Genomic DNA, 13098 nt, shown 5'->3' on the forward strand with positions numbered 1-13098 from the left:
GAAACAGTTGGAGCTGTGTTAGAAAAAACCAGATCAACATATGGATCCCATGCCAAACCTGCTGTGGTGGCCCTGAGCAAAATGGGAGCAGCACAACAAAATGCCACTGAATGGCAAAATAACCGAATTAAAAATAATGTTAATTAATGTTAATTAAAAAAAACAAAAATAAATAAAAATTGTTCATTTACTGGTTTAAAACAACACACGCTTGCTCCTGAGCCTCCCGTGCTTGTGATTGCATTTTCTTCAGATTGACATTGAGTGAAAATGCATTTTGATAAGGATCCCAGTACCGTTCTCACCTCCCCCCCACCAAAAAAAAAAAAAAAAACCTCCCACCACGAAACCAAAGAAATACCAAAACCCAAAGAAATGAAAAAGTTGAAAGTGCTCCCAGAGGCAACAGTATAGTGCGACAAATGTCGCCCAATTGTGCAAGAAACTCCAATTGCGGACCTGGCAACACAGCTCCCCACACCACATTATCTGAGAACGGTCTGCAATATGAAACCTTACCATTAGACATCACAAAAACCAACTTCAACAATACTAAAGGGCCCTTTAAGTGGGCATTGACCAATTCCTTGATCTCTAAATTGTTCCCTGTGTGTAATTGAGGTCATTACATGGCAGCACACTGACAATACCATGAGTGAATGTGATGCGTCACCATAAAATGCTTTGCGTGACGAGACATGCTATAAAAATACAGTCCACTTAAGTTTCTACTGTGTTTTGGTGCTCACTATAGAAGCCACTTCACCTATGGCCACATCTATTAATAAGTTTCTTCTTGCCTGACCCATGATCCATGAAGAATTTCCAAAATATTATAAACTTTTTTTTCCCATTGATACTGAAACTGGAAATAATGTCCTGGATCTGTGATCATGACCTGTGCCGCAAGTTTGAAAATATCATATGTCATAATCATATATGACATATTGTGTTGAGGTTTGGGGAAATACATATAGAACTAATACTAATCCAATATTTCTGTTGCAAAAGAAAGCTATAAGAATCATCAGTAATAAATGTTATAAAAGTTAATGTTGTTAATGCTTTGTCAAATATATTTACCATTATAACTGTCTTAGCAATTGATTGAACAATGCCATGGAAGAGGAAAGAGCAAAGATAAGAATAATGAGGCGAGAATGATGAGACTGATTGTCTTATGCTATGTGATGAGATGGAGACAAGACAGGATTTAATCAGTGCATGATGAACAAGAAGGAAAGGACTATTTGTCTGATTGTCTTCTGCTATGTGATGAGGCAAGACATTATTTCATCAGTGTATAACAACCAGCAATAGACTTTGAGAGCGACTGTCTTATACTATCAAATTATTTCATTGAATGGATTTTGGAACACCTTGGTACTGTATATAAGTGGCATGAAAACTGAATGTACTTGTATTTGTCTTCAGACCTACACTTTGTATGACATCTACCTTTAAAGCTTTAAATAACAAAAGATCTTAGAAAATGAAACCTCTTTCCTCTCGTATCTCATTTGTTATCTGTGTCAGAGGTTTTAGGTAATTTTCCTAACAATAAACCATATCATGAGCCAACAAATCCATTATTTGCCTGTTTACAAATTTTAAAATTCTGGGACTTGCTTATTTACATCACAGTACAAATTATGTATAAAGTTAAAAATAAGCTTTTGCCCCAACATGTCCAAGATCTGTTTAAAATGAGGGACTCCAGCTACAATTTGAGAGGAACATTATTATTTGAGAAATTAAAGATCTGAACTACTGTAAAAAGTAATTGTGTGTCAGTTAAAGGTGTTAATATTTGGAATAATTTTCCTGATAATATTAAATGGCTTGGTACCTGGATTTAAAAGGCACTACAAAAATAATATAATTACTTGTTATAGTTTGAAGAATTAGGTTTACCAATGTTGTTATTGTGCTTCGGATTGTGCACTATTGCTTGTTTGGTTGTGTTTTGAAATTTTAGTGCATTGATTAAGTTTTTGTGTTCGTGCACATTTATTTATTTTTTTGTATTGTTGTTATGAGTATACAGGTGCTGGTCATAGAATTAGAATATCATGAAAAATTGGAATTATTTCAGTAATTCCATTCAAAAACTGAAACTTGTACAGTATATTATATTCATTAAGCTTGGGACTCGAAGGCAGCACGGTTTTTACTGCTGCAGCCTTCAACCCCCAAGCTGGGCGGTGCGGCCCCCTCCTGCTGCGGCCTTCAACCACTTTGCCTCAATTTGAATGACGGACTGCTTCAAGTTTAGAGCACATAAACAATGTCAAATGTATATGTGTTGTTTTACTTTTGATGTGTGCCATTATTGCGGTAAACAAGTAATAATTGTGGATTAATTGCTGTATCTTGTCTGAGGTAATTGGAGTGTAAACGTAATTGCCCTTTTAGGGATCAATAAAGTTGTCTGAAGTCATTCATTACACAGAGGCTGATATATTTCAAATGTGTATTTCTTTTAATTTTGATGATTATAACTCACAGCTAATGAAAATCCCAAATTCAGTATCTCAGAAAATTAGAATACAGTGGTCCCTCGCTATAACGCGGTTCACCTTTCACTGCCTCGCAGTTTAGTGCAATTTTGCATGCTTTTTTAACAGCGCATTGTGTTCTGCGTCCTTATCAGGCAGGCCGGTCGCAGCACCGGTCGGCATCACCGCGATTGCTCTCACTGCCTCCGATGCGCTTACTGAGTCTGCGGACTCGGTAAACGCAGCAGCAGGCCGCTCACACCATCCTCCTGTCTGCTGTGCCGAGCTGCAGCACCAGGTCCAGAGACTACGCTCGCTGTTTTGATGTGGATGTTGACCGCAGCCGCAGAGCTCCGTGGCCACCAAGAGAGGACTTGGATTCTTTGCGAGTCCCGCATCCGTACCTCTGGAGGCAGTGAAGGGAGAAGGGAGAGTTCTGCATGTGTCTGTTTATAATTGTTGTATGGTTGGGGGTGCCTGGCTGCTTTTTGTTCTGTCTTCTGTTTCTGTCTTTTGTTTTTCCTTCCAGGTGGCACGCGTTTAGGACTGAGTGGCTGTGTGGCTGAGTTATCAGGACCTCACCCTGATCACCTGAGGCTGATCATGTGCAGCTCGTCAGGACTCACATCTGTGGTGCATCTACACGGATTGGAGCATGGTGGCATTTAAGTCTGGAGTACACAGTGTGTATTTGCCAGAGACTCGACCTTGTGACCAGACGGGTGAGATCGTCGTCTTGAGAGTCATCTCATCATTATGGATGCAGAGAACGTCCAGGTTTGATGCCATGGTCTGTGAAAGAGGAGGGGGTGAGGTCTCACGCTCGTCAGCACACTTCCTGAGGTACGTCAGGTTTTGTGACTAACATTTGTACAGTCAGTAAATGTGGTGTCCCTCACACCTTATTATATTGAGTTGTTATCTTAGTCGATTAATCAGCTTCCACTGCAATGATAATGTGAACTGGGTGTTCCATGCCTGCAGGGTGGGAAGCTGATTAGTAATTAAGCCAGGAAGTGTTTGCTGTTTGTGTATACCTTTGAGTGGTCTCTCTGTGTGTGGAGTGTGGACTCACATGATGGTTTCTTCTTTCACAGACTCGGTTTGTCGCGGCCACCTGGGGGGTGTCGGCGGGGTCCTTGGGTCCGAACTGTTTCTGGCTCCGGACCGTTAGTGCTGCTGGGAGCACACCGTCATCTCCACCTCGCAGACCGCGCACTCATTTGTTGTATTTAGCACGTCACTGTTATGTCATTAAATTTTGTTATCCTTTGTACCGTGCTCTGCTTATTTCATACTGGGTCCTTCAAACGCTGGTCGGTTCTCCGGGCTGCATCCGACACATAACAATAATCTTCTCGCCCAGAAGAAAAAAGAGAGTGTTTACACAGGAGAGAAAAGTGAGAAAATGTTAATGCCTGTTTGAGAAAAGTGTATAAAGTGTGTAGTGAGGGGTTTTACAGCCTTAAAACATCTATAATAATTGCAAAAAATAGTGCTGACTACTTCACGGATTTCGCTTATTGCGGGTTATTTTTAGAACGTAACTCCCGCAATAAATGAGGGACCACTGTATTGTGGAAAACTTCAGTATTGAAGGCACCTGGTGACACACTCTGATCAGCTAATTAACTCAAAACACCTGCAAAGGCCTTTAACTGGTCCCTCAGTCTAGTTCTGTAGGCTACACAATCATGGGGAAGACTCCTGACTTGACATCTTGCTTAAAGACCAAAAAGACTGGACAGCTGCTGAGTGGACTAAAGTTGTTTTGTGATGAAAGTAAATGTTGCATTCCTTTGGAAATCAAGGTCCCAGAGCCTGGAGGAAGAGAGAAGAGGCACAGAATCCACATTGCTTGAGGTCCAGTGTAAAGTTTCCACAGTCAGTGACGGTTTGGGTGCCATGGCAGATTTCATTTTCCAACAGGACTTGGCACCTGCACACAGTGCCAAAGCTACCAGTACCTGGTTTACGGACCATGGTATCCCTGTTCTTAATTGGCCAGCAAACTCACCTGATCTTTTCACAATACCCCATATGGGGTATTGTGAAAAGGAAGATGCAACACCCCAGACCCAACAATGCAGAAGAGCTGAAGGCCACTATCAGAACAACCTGGGCTCTCATACCACCTGAGCAGTGCCACAGACTGATCGACTCCATGCCACGCCACATTGTTGCAGTAATTCAGGCGAAAGGAGCCCCAACTACATATTGAGTGCTGTACATGCTCATACTTTTAATGTACAAACTTTTCAGCTGGTCAGCATTTCTAGAAATCTTTTTTTTTTTTTGTATTGTCTTAAGTAATATTCTAATTGTCTGAGATACTGAATTTGGGATTTTCATTAGTTGTCAGTTATAATCATCAAAATTAAAAGAAATAAACATTTGAAATATATCAGTCTGTGTGAATGAATGAATGAATGAATGAATGAATGAATGAATGAATATAATATACAAGTTTCACTTTTTGAATGGAATTACTAAAATAAATCAACTTTTTCATGATATTCTAATTATATGACCAGCACATGTATATTCTTTATTTCAGGGGAGGGTTTTTTAAAAGCTTCGCTTCTGCCTTCACCCTTTCGACTACACGGGTTCACTGTACATTGCTCTTTTTATGAGTTTTTCTTAGTCTTTCTTGTTGTTCATTTGTGTGCCGAATAAATAAATTCATTCACTCATTAAAAAAGTTTGAAGGAAATTGGTTGAAATATTTTTTTGAGGACACAACAGACACAATCAAACGAGAGTGGACAAATAATCTCTTTCATGGCTGTAATAAATCAAAGCCTGCACACATAACCTTATCAGAAATTACAGTATTCAAGGAGGAAACATCCACATACATGAGCAAGTCCTTGTAACATGTAGCTGATAACTGCAAATTCTTTCATTTGAAACATTTTACAGAAGCTGCATTCTCATGTCAGTCGCAGATACTGTAAACAAAGAATTCACGCGTGAAATCAGCAGTTATGAGTGGGCTGGACAAAGTTACAGCAGGCCAGTGGTTCTCAAACTGTGGGGTAGAAATTTTTACTTTAACTGCTGTCACTCTGCGCTCAGCCTTGGCAAAAAAAAAAAAAAAAGTATAGCATCTGAATGAAGCTATACTTGATGACAACTTCCCAGATTGGTATGATTTAGCCTTTCTGTTTGGTCAGTTGGACCTCCCCAAAAGGATTTATGAACCTGAGCACTTTTTGGTTGCTCACCGCTTGCTTGTCACCGCAGAACCCATCCATTACACTCAGACTGGTAATTATTGTTGCTCAGACTCAGATGAGGAGAGCGATGCAGAAGCCATCACAGAGGATGACTATTTGGATGTAAACTACACTCAACAAAAATATAAATGCAACACTTTTGGTTTTGCTCCCATTTTGTATGAGATGAACTCAAAGATCTAAAACTTTTTCCACATACACAATATCACCATTTCCCTCAAATATTGTTCACAAACCAGTCTAAATCTGTGATAGTGAGCACTTCTCCTTTGCTGAGATAATCCATCCCACCTCACAGGTGTGCCATATCAAGATGCTGATTAGACACCATGATTAGTGCACAGGTGTGCCTTAGACTGTCCACAATAAAAGATCACTCTGAAAGGTGCAGTTTTGTTTTATTGGGGGGGATACCAGTCAGTATCTGGTGTGACCACCATTTGCCTCATGCAGTGCAACACATCTCCTTTGCATAGAGTTGATCAGGTTGTCAATTGTGGCCTGTGGAATGTTGGTCCACTCCTCTTCAATGGCTGTGCAAAGTTGCTGGATATTGGCAGGAACTGGTACATGCTGTCGTATACGCCGGCCCAGAGCATCCCAAACATGCTTAATGGGTGACATGTCCGGTGAGTATACCGGCCATGCAAGAACTGGGACATTTTCAGCTTCCAAGAATTGTGTACAGATCCTTGCAACATGGGGCCGTGCATTATCCTGCTGCAACATGAGGTGATGTTCTTGGATGTATGGCACAACAATGGGCCTCAGGATCTCATCACGGTATCTCTGTGCATTCAAAATGCCATCAATAAAATGCACCTGTGTTCTTCATCCATAACAGACGCCTGCCCACATCATAACCCCACCGCCACCATGGGCCACTCGATCCACAACATTGACATCAGAAAACCGCTCACCCACACGATGCCACACACATGCTGTCTGCCATCTGCCCTGGACAGTGTGAACCGGGATTCATCCGTGAAGAGAACACCTCTCCAACGTGCCAAACGCCAGCGAATGTGAGCATTTGCCCACTCAAGTCGGTTACGACGATGAACTGGAGTCAGGTCGAGACCCCGATGAGGACGACGAGCATGCAGATGAGCTTCCCTGAGATGGTTTTTGAGAGTTTGTGCAGAAATTCTTTGGTTATGCAAACCGATTGTTTCAGCAGCTGTCTGAGTGGCTGGTCTCAGACGATCTTGGAGGTGAACATGCTGGATGTGGAGGTCCTGGGCTGGTGTGGTTACACGTGGTCTGCGGTTGTGAGGCTGGTTGGATGTACTGCCAAATTCTCTGAAACGCCTTTGGAGACGGCTTATGGTAGAGAAATGAACATTCAATACACAAGCAACAGCTCTGGTTGACATTCCTGCTGTCAGCATGCCAACTGCACGCTCCCTCAAATCTTGTGACATCTGTGGCATTGTGCTGTGTGATAAAACTGCACCTTTCAGAGTGGCCTTTTATTGTGGGCAGTCTAAGGTACACCTGTGCACTAATCATGATGTCTAATCAGCATCTTGATATGGCACACCTGTGAGGTGGGATGGATTATCTCAGCAAAGGAGAAGTGCTCACTATCACAGATTTAGACTGGTTTGTGAATATTTGAGGGAAATGGTGATATTGTGTATGTGGGAAAAAGTTTTAGATCTTTGAGTTCATCTCATACAAAATGGGAGCAAAACCAAAAGTGTTGCGTTTATATTTTTGTTGAGTGTAAGTTCATTGCATGTGTCATGGGTTATAGTTGTGGCCCTGATGTAATACATTGCCAGGACATCTTACAAACTTCAAAAGTAGCTTCAGCAACTTTATTAACTTCTTTCCCAGATCTCACTAATATAAAAGAGAATTTTCTGCAAGGCCACAACAGAGCCTGTCACCAGTCCAACCTCAGTGGATCCAGACACAAGTGCAAACAAAGGAAAAAGCACTGCCTTCTACTGAGGAAACCACAGAGTCCATGCCAACATCTCACATTCCTCCAGAACCCACTGTGCCACAGAGCCCACTCCTGAGTCCTCCAAGCCTGCTGACTCCTTTCCCATCTCTGAGGCAGTGGTTCCACATATTTGTCCAGTCTCTAAGGTGAGGGTGCCACCTCATTGTTATACTAATGTCCAAGCCCTGCTCTGGAGTCCAGACTCCCTCCTGACCCCTTCTGTGGCCTCCTGACTGACTGCTTGACTTGTCTCCTCAATCTGGCTGCATTATTTTGACCTTCTGGCTCGTCACCCAACCTGTCCACCCATTCTGAGCTGGTCCCCTGAACCCCCGCCCATTCCGGCCTCCCATGCGACGCCTGATAATCCTGTTTTGGTGTGGCCTCCTTTTTGGGTCTGCTTTTATTAATATCTAGCCTTCGGGCTCTTTATCTGTTTTGGTGACCGACCTGCCTTATAGCCCTCTCTGCCCATCCTGTTACCATTTTCTTTAATATGAAAATTCAGTAGGTATATCTTATATATTATATTCCAATTCTTAGGTGGAACTATGCTAGTATACTAAGGTATATCTAAATATCTAAAAAAGAAGAGTAAAATAGAAGAGTAGAATAGAGTAGAGTAGAGCCACTTAGGTGCCTGGTCTTGAGAACCAGGGATGGTCGGTTGAAAAGCTTTTTTATCCCATGGGAATTCTCCCTACCCACCCAAGCGGCTCAAGAAAAAAGGATATAATAATAAGACATAAGAAAGATAAGACAGCATATATATAACTGATATTTAAATAATAAGGGTAATAAACAACATATACAATAAATATGGTACTATATAATATACAAGGGTAGGTTTTAAAACCTAAATATTAATACAGGAGAAGATTGTAGTATAGGTATTTTAGTATGTAGACTAGTAGTAAAATACAATTATAGTTAGTAGGCTAAGCTATAAATCTGGTATTTTATTATAACAATGTGTATAGGTAGCTACCTAAAGTAACTCTGCTAGCATACTATAGGAAAATAAAAAGCATAATCTATATGCTATAAAATGGAAACCTAAGAACTTAGGTACTATATGTTGATATCTTTTAAAGAACACATAAACTGATGAATAATTAAAAATCTACACCATGTAAAATAAAATAGTAAATAATGAAAATAAGCTAGTTATAGTTAGAAGAGCTAATTTAGCTGTTAATAAGCCAACCGTACCTAGCAAGCTAACAAGATAAACAAAAACGGTAATTAGTATATAAAGTATAATAGCGTAGTTAAACCTACAATAACGGCATTAACAAATACATATAAAAATAAATGTGGACAAAAGTATGAATTAACGTGGGTTATCAAACAGAAAAGAACCAACTATATTGTAAGCTAAGATAAACGGTGCTACAGCCGGCTAGATAAGCTAACGTTAGCTGTTAGGTATAAATAATTATACCCCACTCCTCCAGTTATTTCATAAATATAATAATATTAAAAAATGGGGGGAACAAGAAAAAGTAAAGCGTGTTGAAATGTATATGGAGACATGATATAAGTACCTTAGTGAAAGGATATAAAGGTGGAATTTCCCGGCTATGACTGTTTTATATGACTGTTTTATATTAATATAATATAGATATTTACAGATAATTATTAGATTAGATTATTTATAGATAATTATTTACATTTAATTTTTATTTTGGGAAAGAGGTCATGAGTGTTTTTTGAGTTTGCATAGCAGTGCAAATTTAAAAGTCTGATAATCACTACATCAGATTAAACAGCCCCAGTCGGTCATTGTTTTATTCCGTCCTGCTACACATGTAGTACACAGGAGGTGTCAAATTCCCAATCTTCTGACCTTGAGATTTGGCCTTTATATGTTTGGTATCATAATATGGGTACTAAGATTTTATAGACTTAAACACTGCTGTCGACTATGGCCATCATGCAATAATACACATCAAACAAATAAGATGTGTAAATTTGTTTTGCTCAATGCCATGTTCATCTTGAGGAAAAAGTTTGGTGACCCCTCGTGTCATTTTCAGTGAGACAAAAATGTGAACAGATATGATCACACCGACTGATGACATCTGTCAGCCACGGTCGAAATGCCGTACTCCTAAGCATCTGAGGAATTTGTTACCCTGTGAGTTATTCATAACTTTACAAATTCCAAAAGATCTTTCTGCTTCAGGCCATGTGCACAAACCAGGAGAGAGAGAGCTGTTATCTGTTGTTTATGGATAGATAGAAGGTTTCAAGAGTTTCACAATGTATTTGTAGGAACATGTTACTTGACATAAGCCTCTGTGCTGCTGGGGCCTTTAAGCTGATCTTTCAGGAGGTAGGTGTTGTGGGATGAGGAGATGAAGTAGTGGTTGAGGGGCTGAGTCATGTCCTGGTACACCTCCTTATGCTCTGGATTCAGGATCATGGACTGTGGATGGTGCAGATACATGAGGAAGCCGTCTTTGGACAGCAACTTCTTCTCTTTAGCTGAAAGGATAAAGGAACCAGAACAACACAATGGTTTATCTCCAGTTGCCATGTGGAGAGCCTTATTTAACTGTTTCTGATGTCACGATGGAGATTAAAAAAAAGACCATTGTTTGAGTTATTTATACAATGAGATTTATTGATGTAGAATGTCTGTATCTTGTTCATAAATCATGGTGATGAAATCATGGGACCATGTTCATGACCACTGTACATCTTTGGACCACCTGCTCTGCTTATGGTACATATGGCAAAACACACTGTGAACAGTGTACCTTTTCATGCAGTATAAAAACATAAAGCCACAAAGCCAGTGGGATGGGACACATTTGTTTTGTGCTTGTACGAGGTGATCAGACAACCTGCTCTGGCAGTGACATTTCGAGTGCACGCCACTGCCTGAGTTAAAAAAAAATTTAAACCTGACAGAGAGAAAATTATTGTAGAGACAAAACCATTCTATGCATTCCAGTAATTTTCTTGTTCCTTTTATTTATTTATTTATTTATTTAGGGGAGTCATGGTGGTCCATCAGGTCTGTTTATTGAGTAACCACTCCCACCTCTGTCATTTATACCAAGCTTTCTTATTTCATGCAAATCAGCCATAAATATCACAGACATCCTGTGGTAAAAATGCATCACTTCGCCTTCCCAAATAGAATTAATCCCCTCTGAATAGGACTTATGCTAACTTGGCTTGTTAGTATCACTGAAAAAAGTAATATGTTGAGCTTCTCTTCCAAACTACGAGGTCTATTAGATAATAAACCGACCCTTTTATTTTTTTTTTAACTATATGGATTTGAATGACGTGCGATTACACCAATCATGCTTGAACCCTCGTGCGCATGCGTGAGTTTTTTCACGCTTCGGTGACGTCATTTCCCTGTGGGCAGGCCTTGAGTGAGATGTAGTCCCGCCCTCTCCGCTGAATTCCTTTGTTTCACATGCTACTCGAGACGGTGCGCGTTGCTTTATCAAAATTTTTTCTGGACCTGTGAGGAATATCCGAGTGGACACTATTCGAGAAATTAAGATGGTTTTCGGTGAAAAGTTTAACGGCTGATGAGAGATTATGGGGTGTTTCTGTCGCTGTAAGGACTTCCCACAGAGCAGGACATCGTGCAGCGCTTCCAGGCGCCGTCGTCGGCCTGTTTCAACCTGAAAACATCCTAATTTAAGGCTTAATTCACCCAGGACGTCGTGAGAGAACAGAGAAGATTCAGAAGAGGCCAGCATGAGGACTTTATGCGGATATTCCACTGTTTAAGGACATTTTTTAATGAAAGACGTGCGTGCAAATTCGCCGAGTCGTTTCCGTGACGATTCGGCAAATCTGTGTGCGCCGCGACAGGAAAAACACCTCCGTGTTGAAAACCATTTGTAAAATTCAGGCGGCTTTTGATGGCTTTCAACAAGTGAGTAACTGAGAAATTGTTTAACAGTTGGGCATGTTCCAACTTGTCCGTTAAGGTTTCCAACGGAGGTGTTTTTCCTGTCGCGACCCCCCGCGGTCGGGTCCGGCCCGACATGCGACTCTGCCCGCACGTTCTTTCATTACAAAATGTCCGTTAACAATGGAATGTCCGAATAAACTCCTCATGCCGACTTCTTCTGAAAGTTCTCTGTTCTCTGACGACTTACCTGGTCAACAGAGCCTGAAATGTGGAAGTTTTCAACTTGAAATGGCGAGACGCTGCCGCCTCGAAGCGCAGATCGCCGTCAGGCGCCGTGGGCCGTCCTTAAAGCGACGCTACCAGACCAAAATCTCTCATCAGCCGTTAAAATTTTTACCGAAAACCAGCTGAATTTATCGAATGGTGTCCACTCAGTTGTGCCTTACAGTTTTGAAAAATTTTGATCAAACAAAGCAGCAGTCTCTGAGCTATTCCTAAACAATGAAAAAATCGACGAGAGGGTGGGCGACTCCTCACTCAAAGACTGCCCACAGGCGAATGACGTAACCGACAGGCGTGAAAAAACTCTCGCATGCCCACGAGGGTTCAAGCATGTCTGATGTAATCACACGTGATTCAAATCCATATGGTTTTTGAAAAAAATAATAAGCTCGGATACTTTTCTAATAGACCTCGTATGTGAGGTCAGTCTGGTAAAGCCTGAACCATTTTACCGAAAGATTTCCAGAAAGACAAAAAGTCATCATCTTGGTTACGAAACTGTGACATCTGTAGGAATGTAATACCACAAACTTCAGCCTTCTCAATTGTGTAGAGGTAAGGACAAATTAATGAGCTTCGTCACACACTTGTGGTGATTCTTAGAGGAAAGAAAATTAGCATTTGATAAGAAAATGCACTAAAAATCATGTGATTAACAATAAGCTTCTGACCTTTTACATCAGGCTCATGTTTCTTAATAATCTCAAGTGCATCGGCGACTGTGGCTTTCTCTTTCTGTTCATTAATCAGGAACTGCAAAAGGTTGTCAGCGCTCATAAAGCCGGATGTTTTAGCATATGCCCCATAGATCACATCAATTTCCTCTCGATGGGTCAGCAGGTCATAGAAGTGTTCAATCTCTTCTCCAGACAGGTATCCAGATTTAGATTTGTCACATTGCTGCAGCAAAGAGATATACAATAAATACCAGTGCTATCAACCAGAAAATACCAAATCAAAGCCAATTATATAACAGCTGAGTGGATCCTTGTCATTTGATTGGTGGGTTGTATGTCACGTGACATAGATTATTCGTACCATTTGCTGTTGTCTTTCATTGATCATGCAATAGTTCTTTTTAGCGAGCAATTTTGGTGTTATATGAAATGTGCTATTGTGCACCCCGACCGCTGCACATGCTTACACTACCGGGGGCAGCGTTTAGCTTAACATAGCAGAGTTTGTTTTGCTGATGGGTGATGATTTGAAGGAGCTAATTGACAGTGCTAATTC

General features: G+C 40.8%; 1 protein-coding gene across 2 annotated transcripts in view; it reads right to left on the minus strand.

The window, feature by feature from the left end:
* LOC117522686 (1-phosphatidylinositol 4,5-bisphosphate phosphodiesterase delta-1-like) overlaps positions 1-13098 on the minus strand; it is a 70564-nt gene that overhangs the window by 38480 nt on the left and 18986 nt on the right. For both annotated transcript variants that reach the window (XM_034184139.1, XM_034184138.1), the window contains exons 5-6: positions 12537-12765; positions 9983-10184 (exon numbers count right to left, since the gene is read on the minus strand). In XM_034184139.1, the coding sequence (XP_034040030.1) occupies positions 9983-10184; positions 12537-12765 (431 nt within the window). The remainder of the gene's footprint in view (positions 1-9982; positions 10185-12536; positions 12766-13098) is intronic.

The sequence above is a fragment of the Thalassophryne amazonica genome, chromosome 12 (assembly GCF_902500255.1).
Source record: "Thalassophryne amazonica chromosome 12, fThaAma1.1, whole genome shotgun sequence".
Taxonomy (NCBI): domain Eukaryota; kingdom Metazoa; phylum Chordata; class Actinopteri; order Batrachoidiformes; family Batrachoididae; genus Thalassophryne; species Thalassophryne amazonica.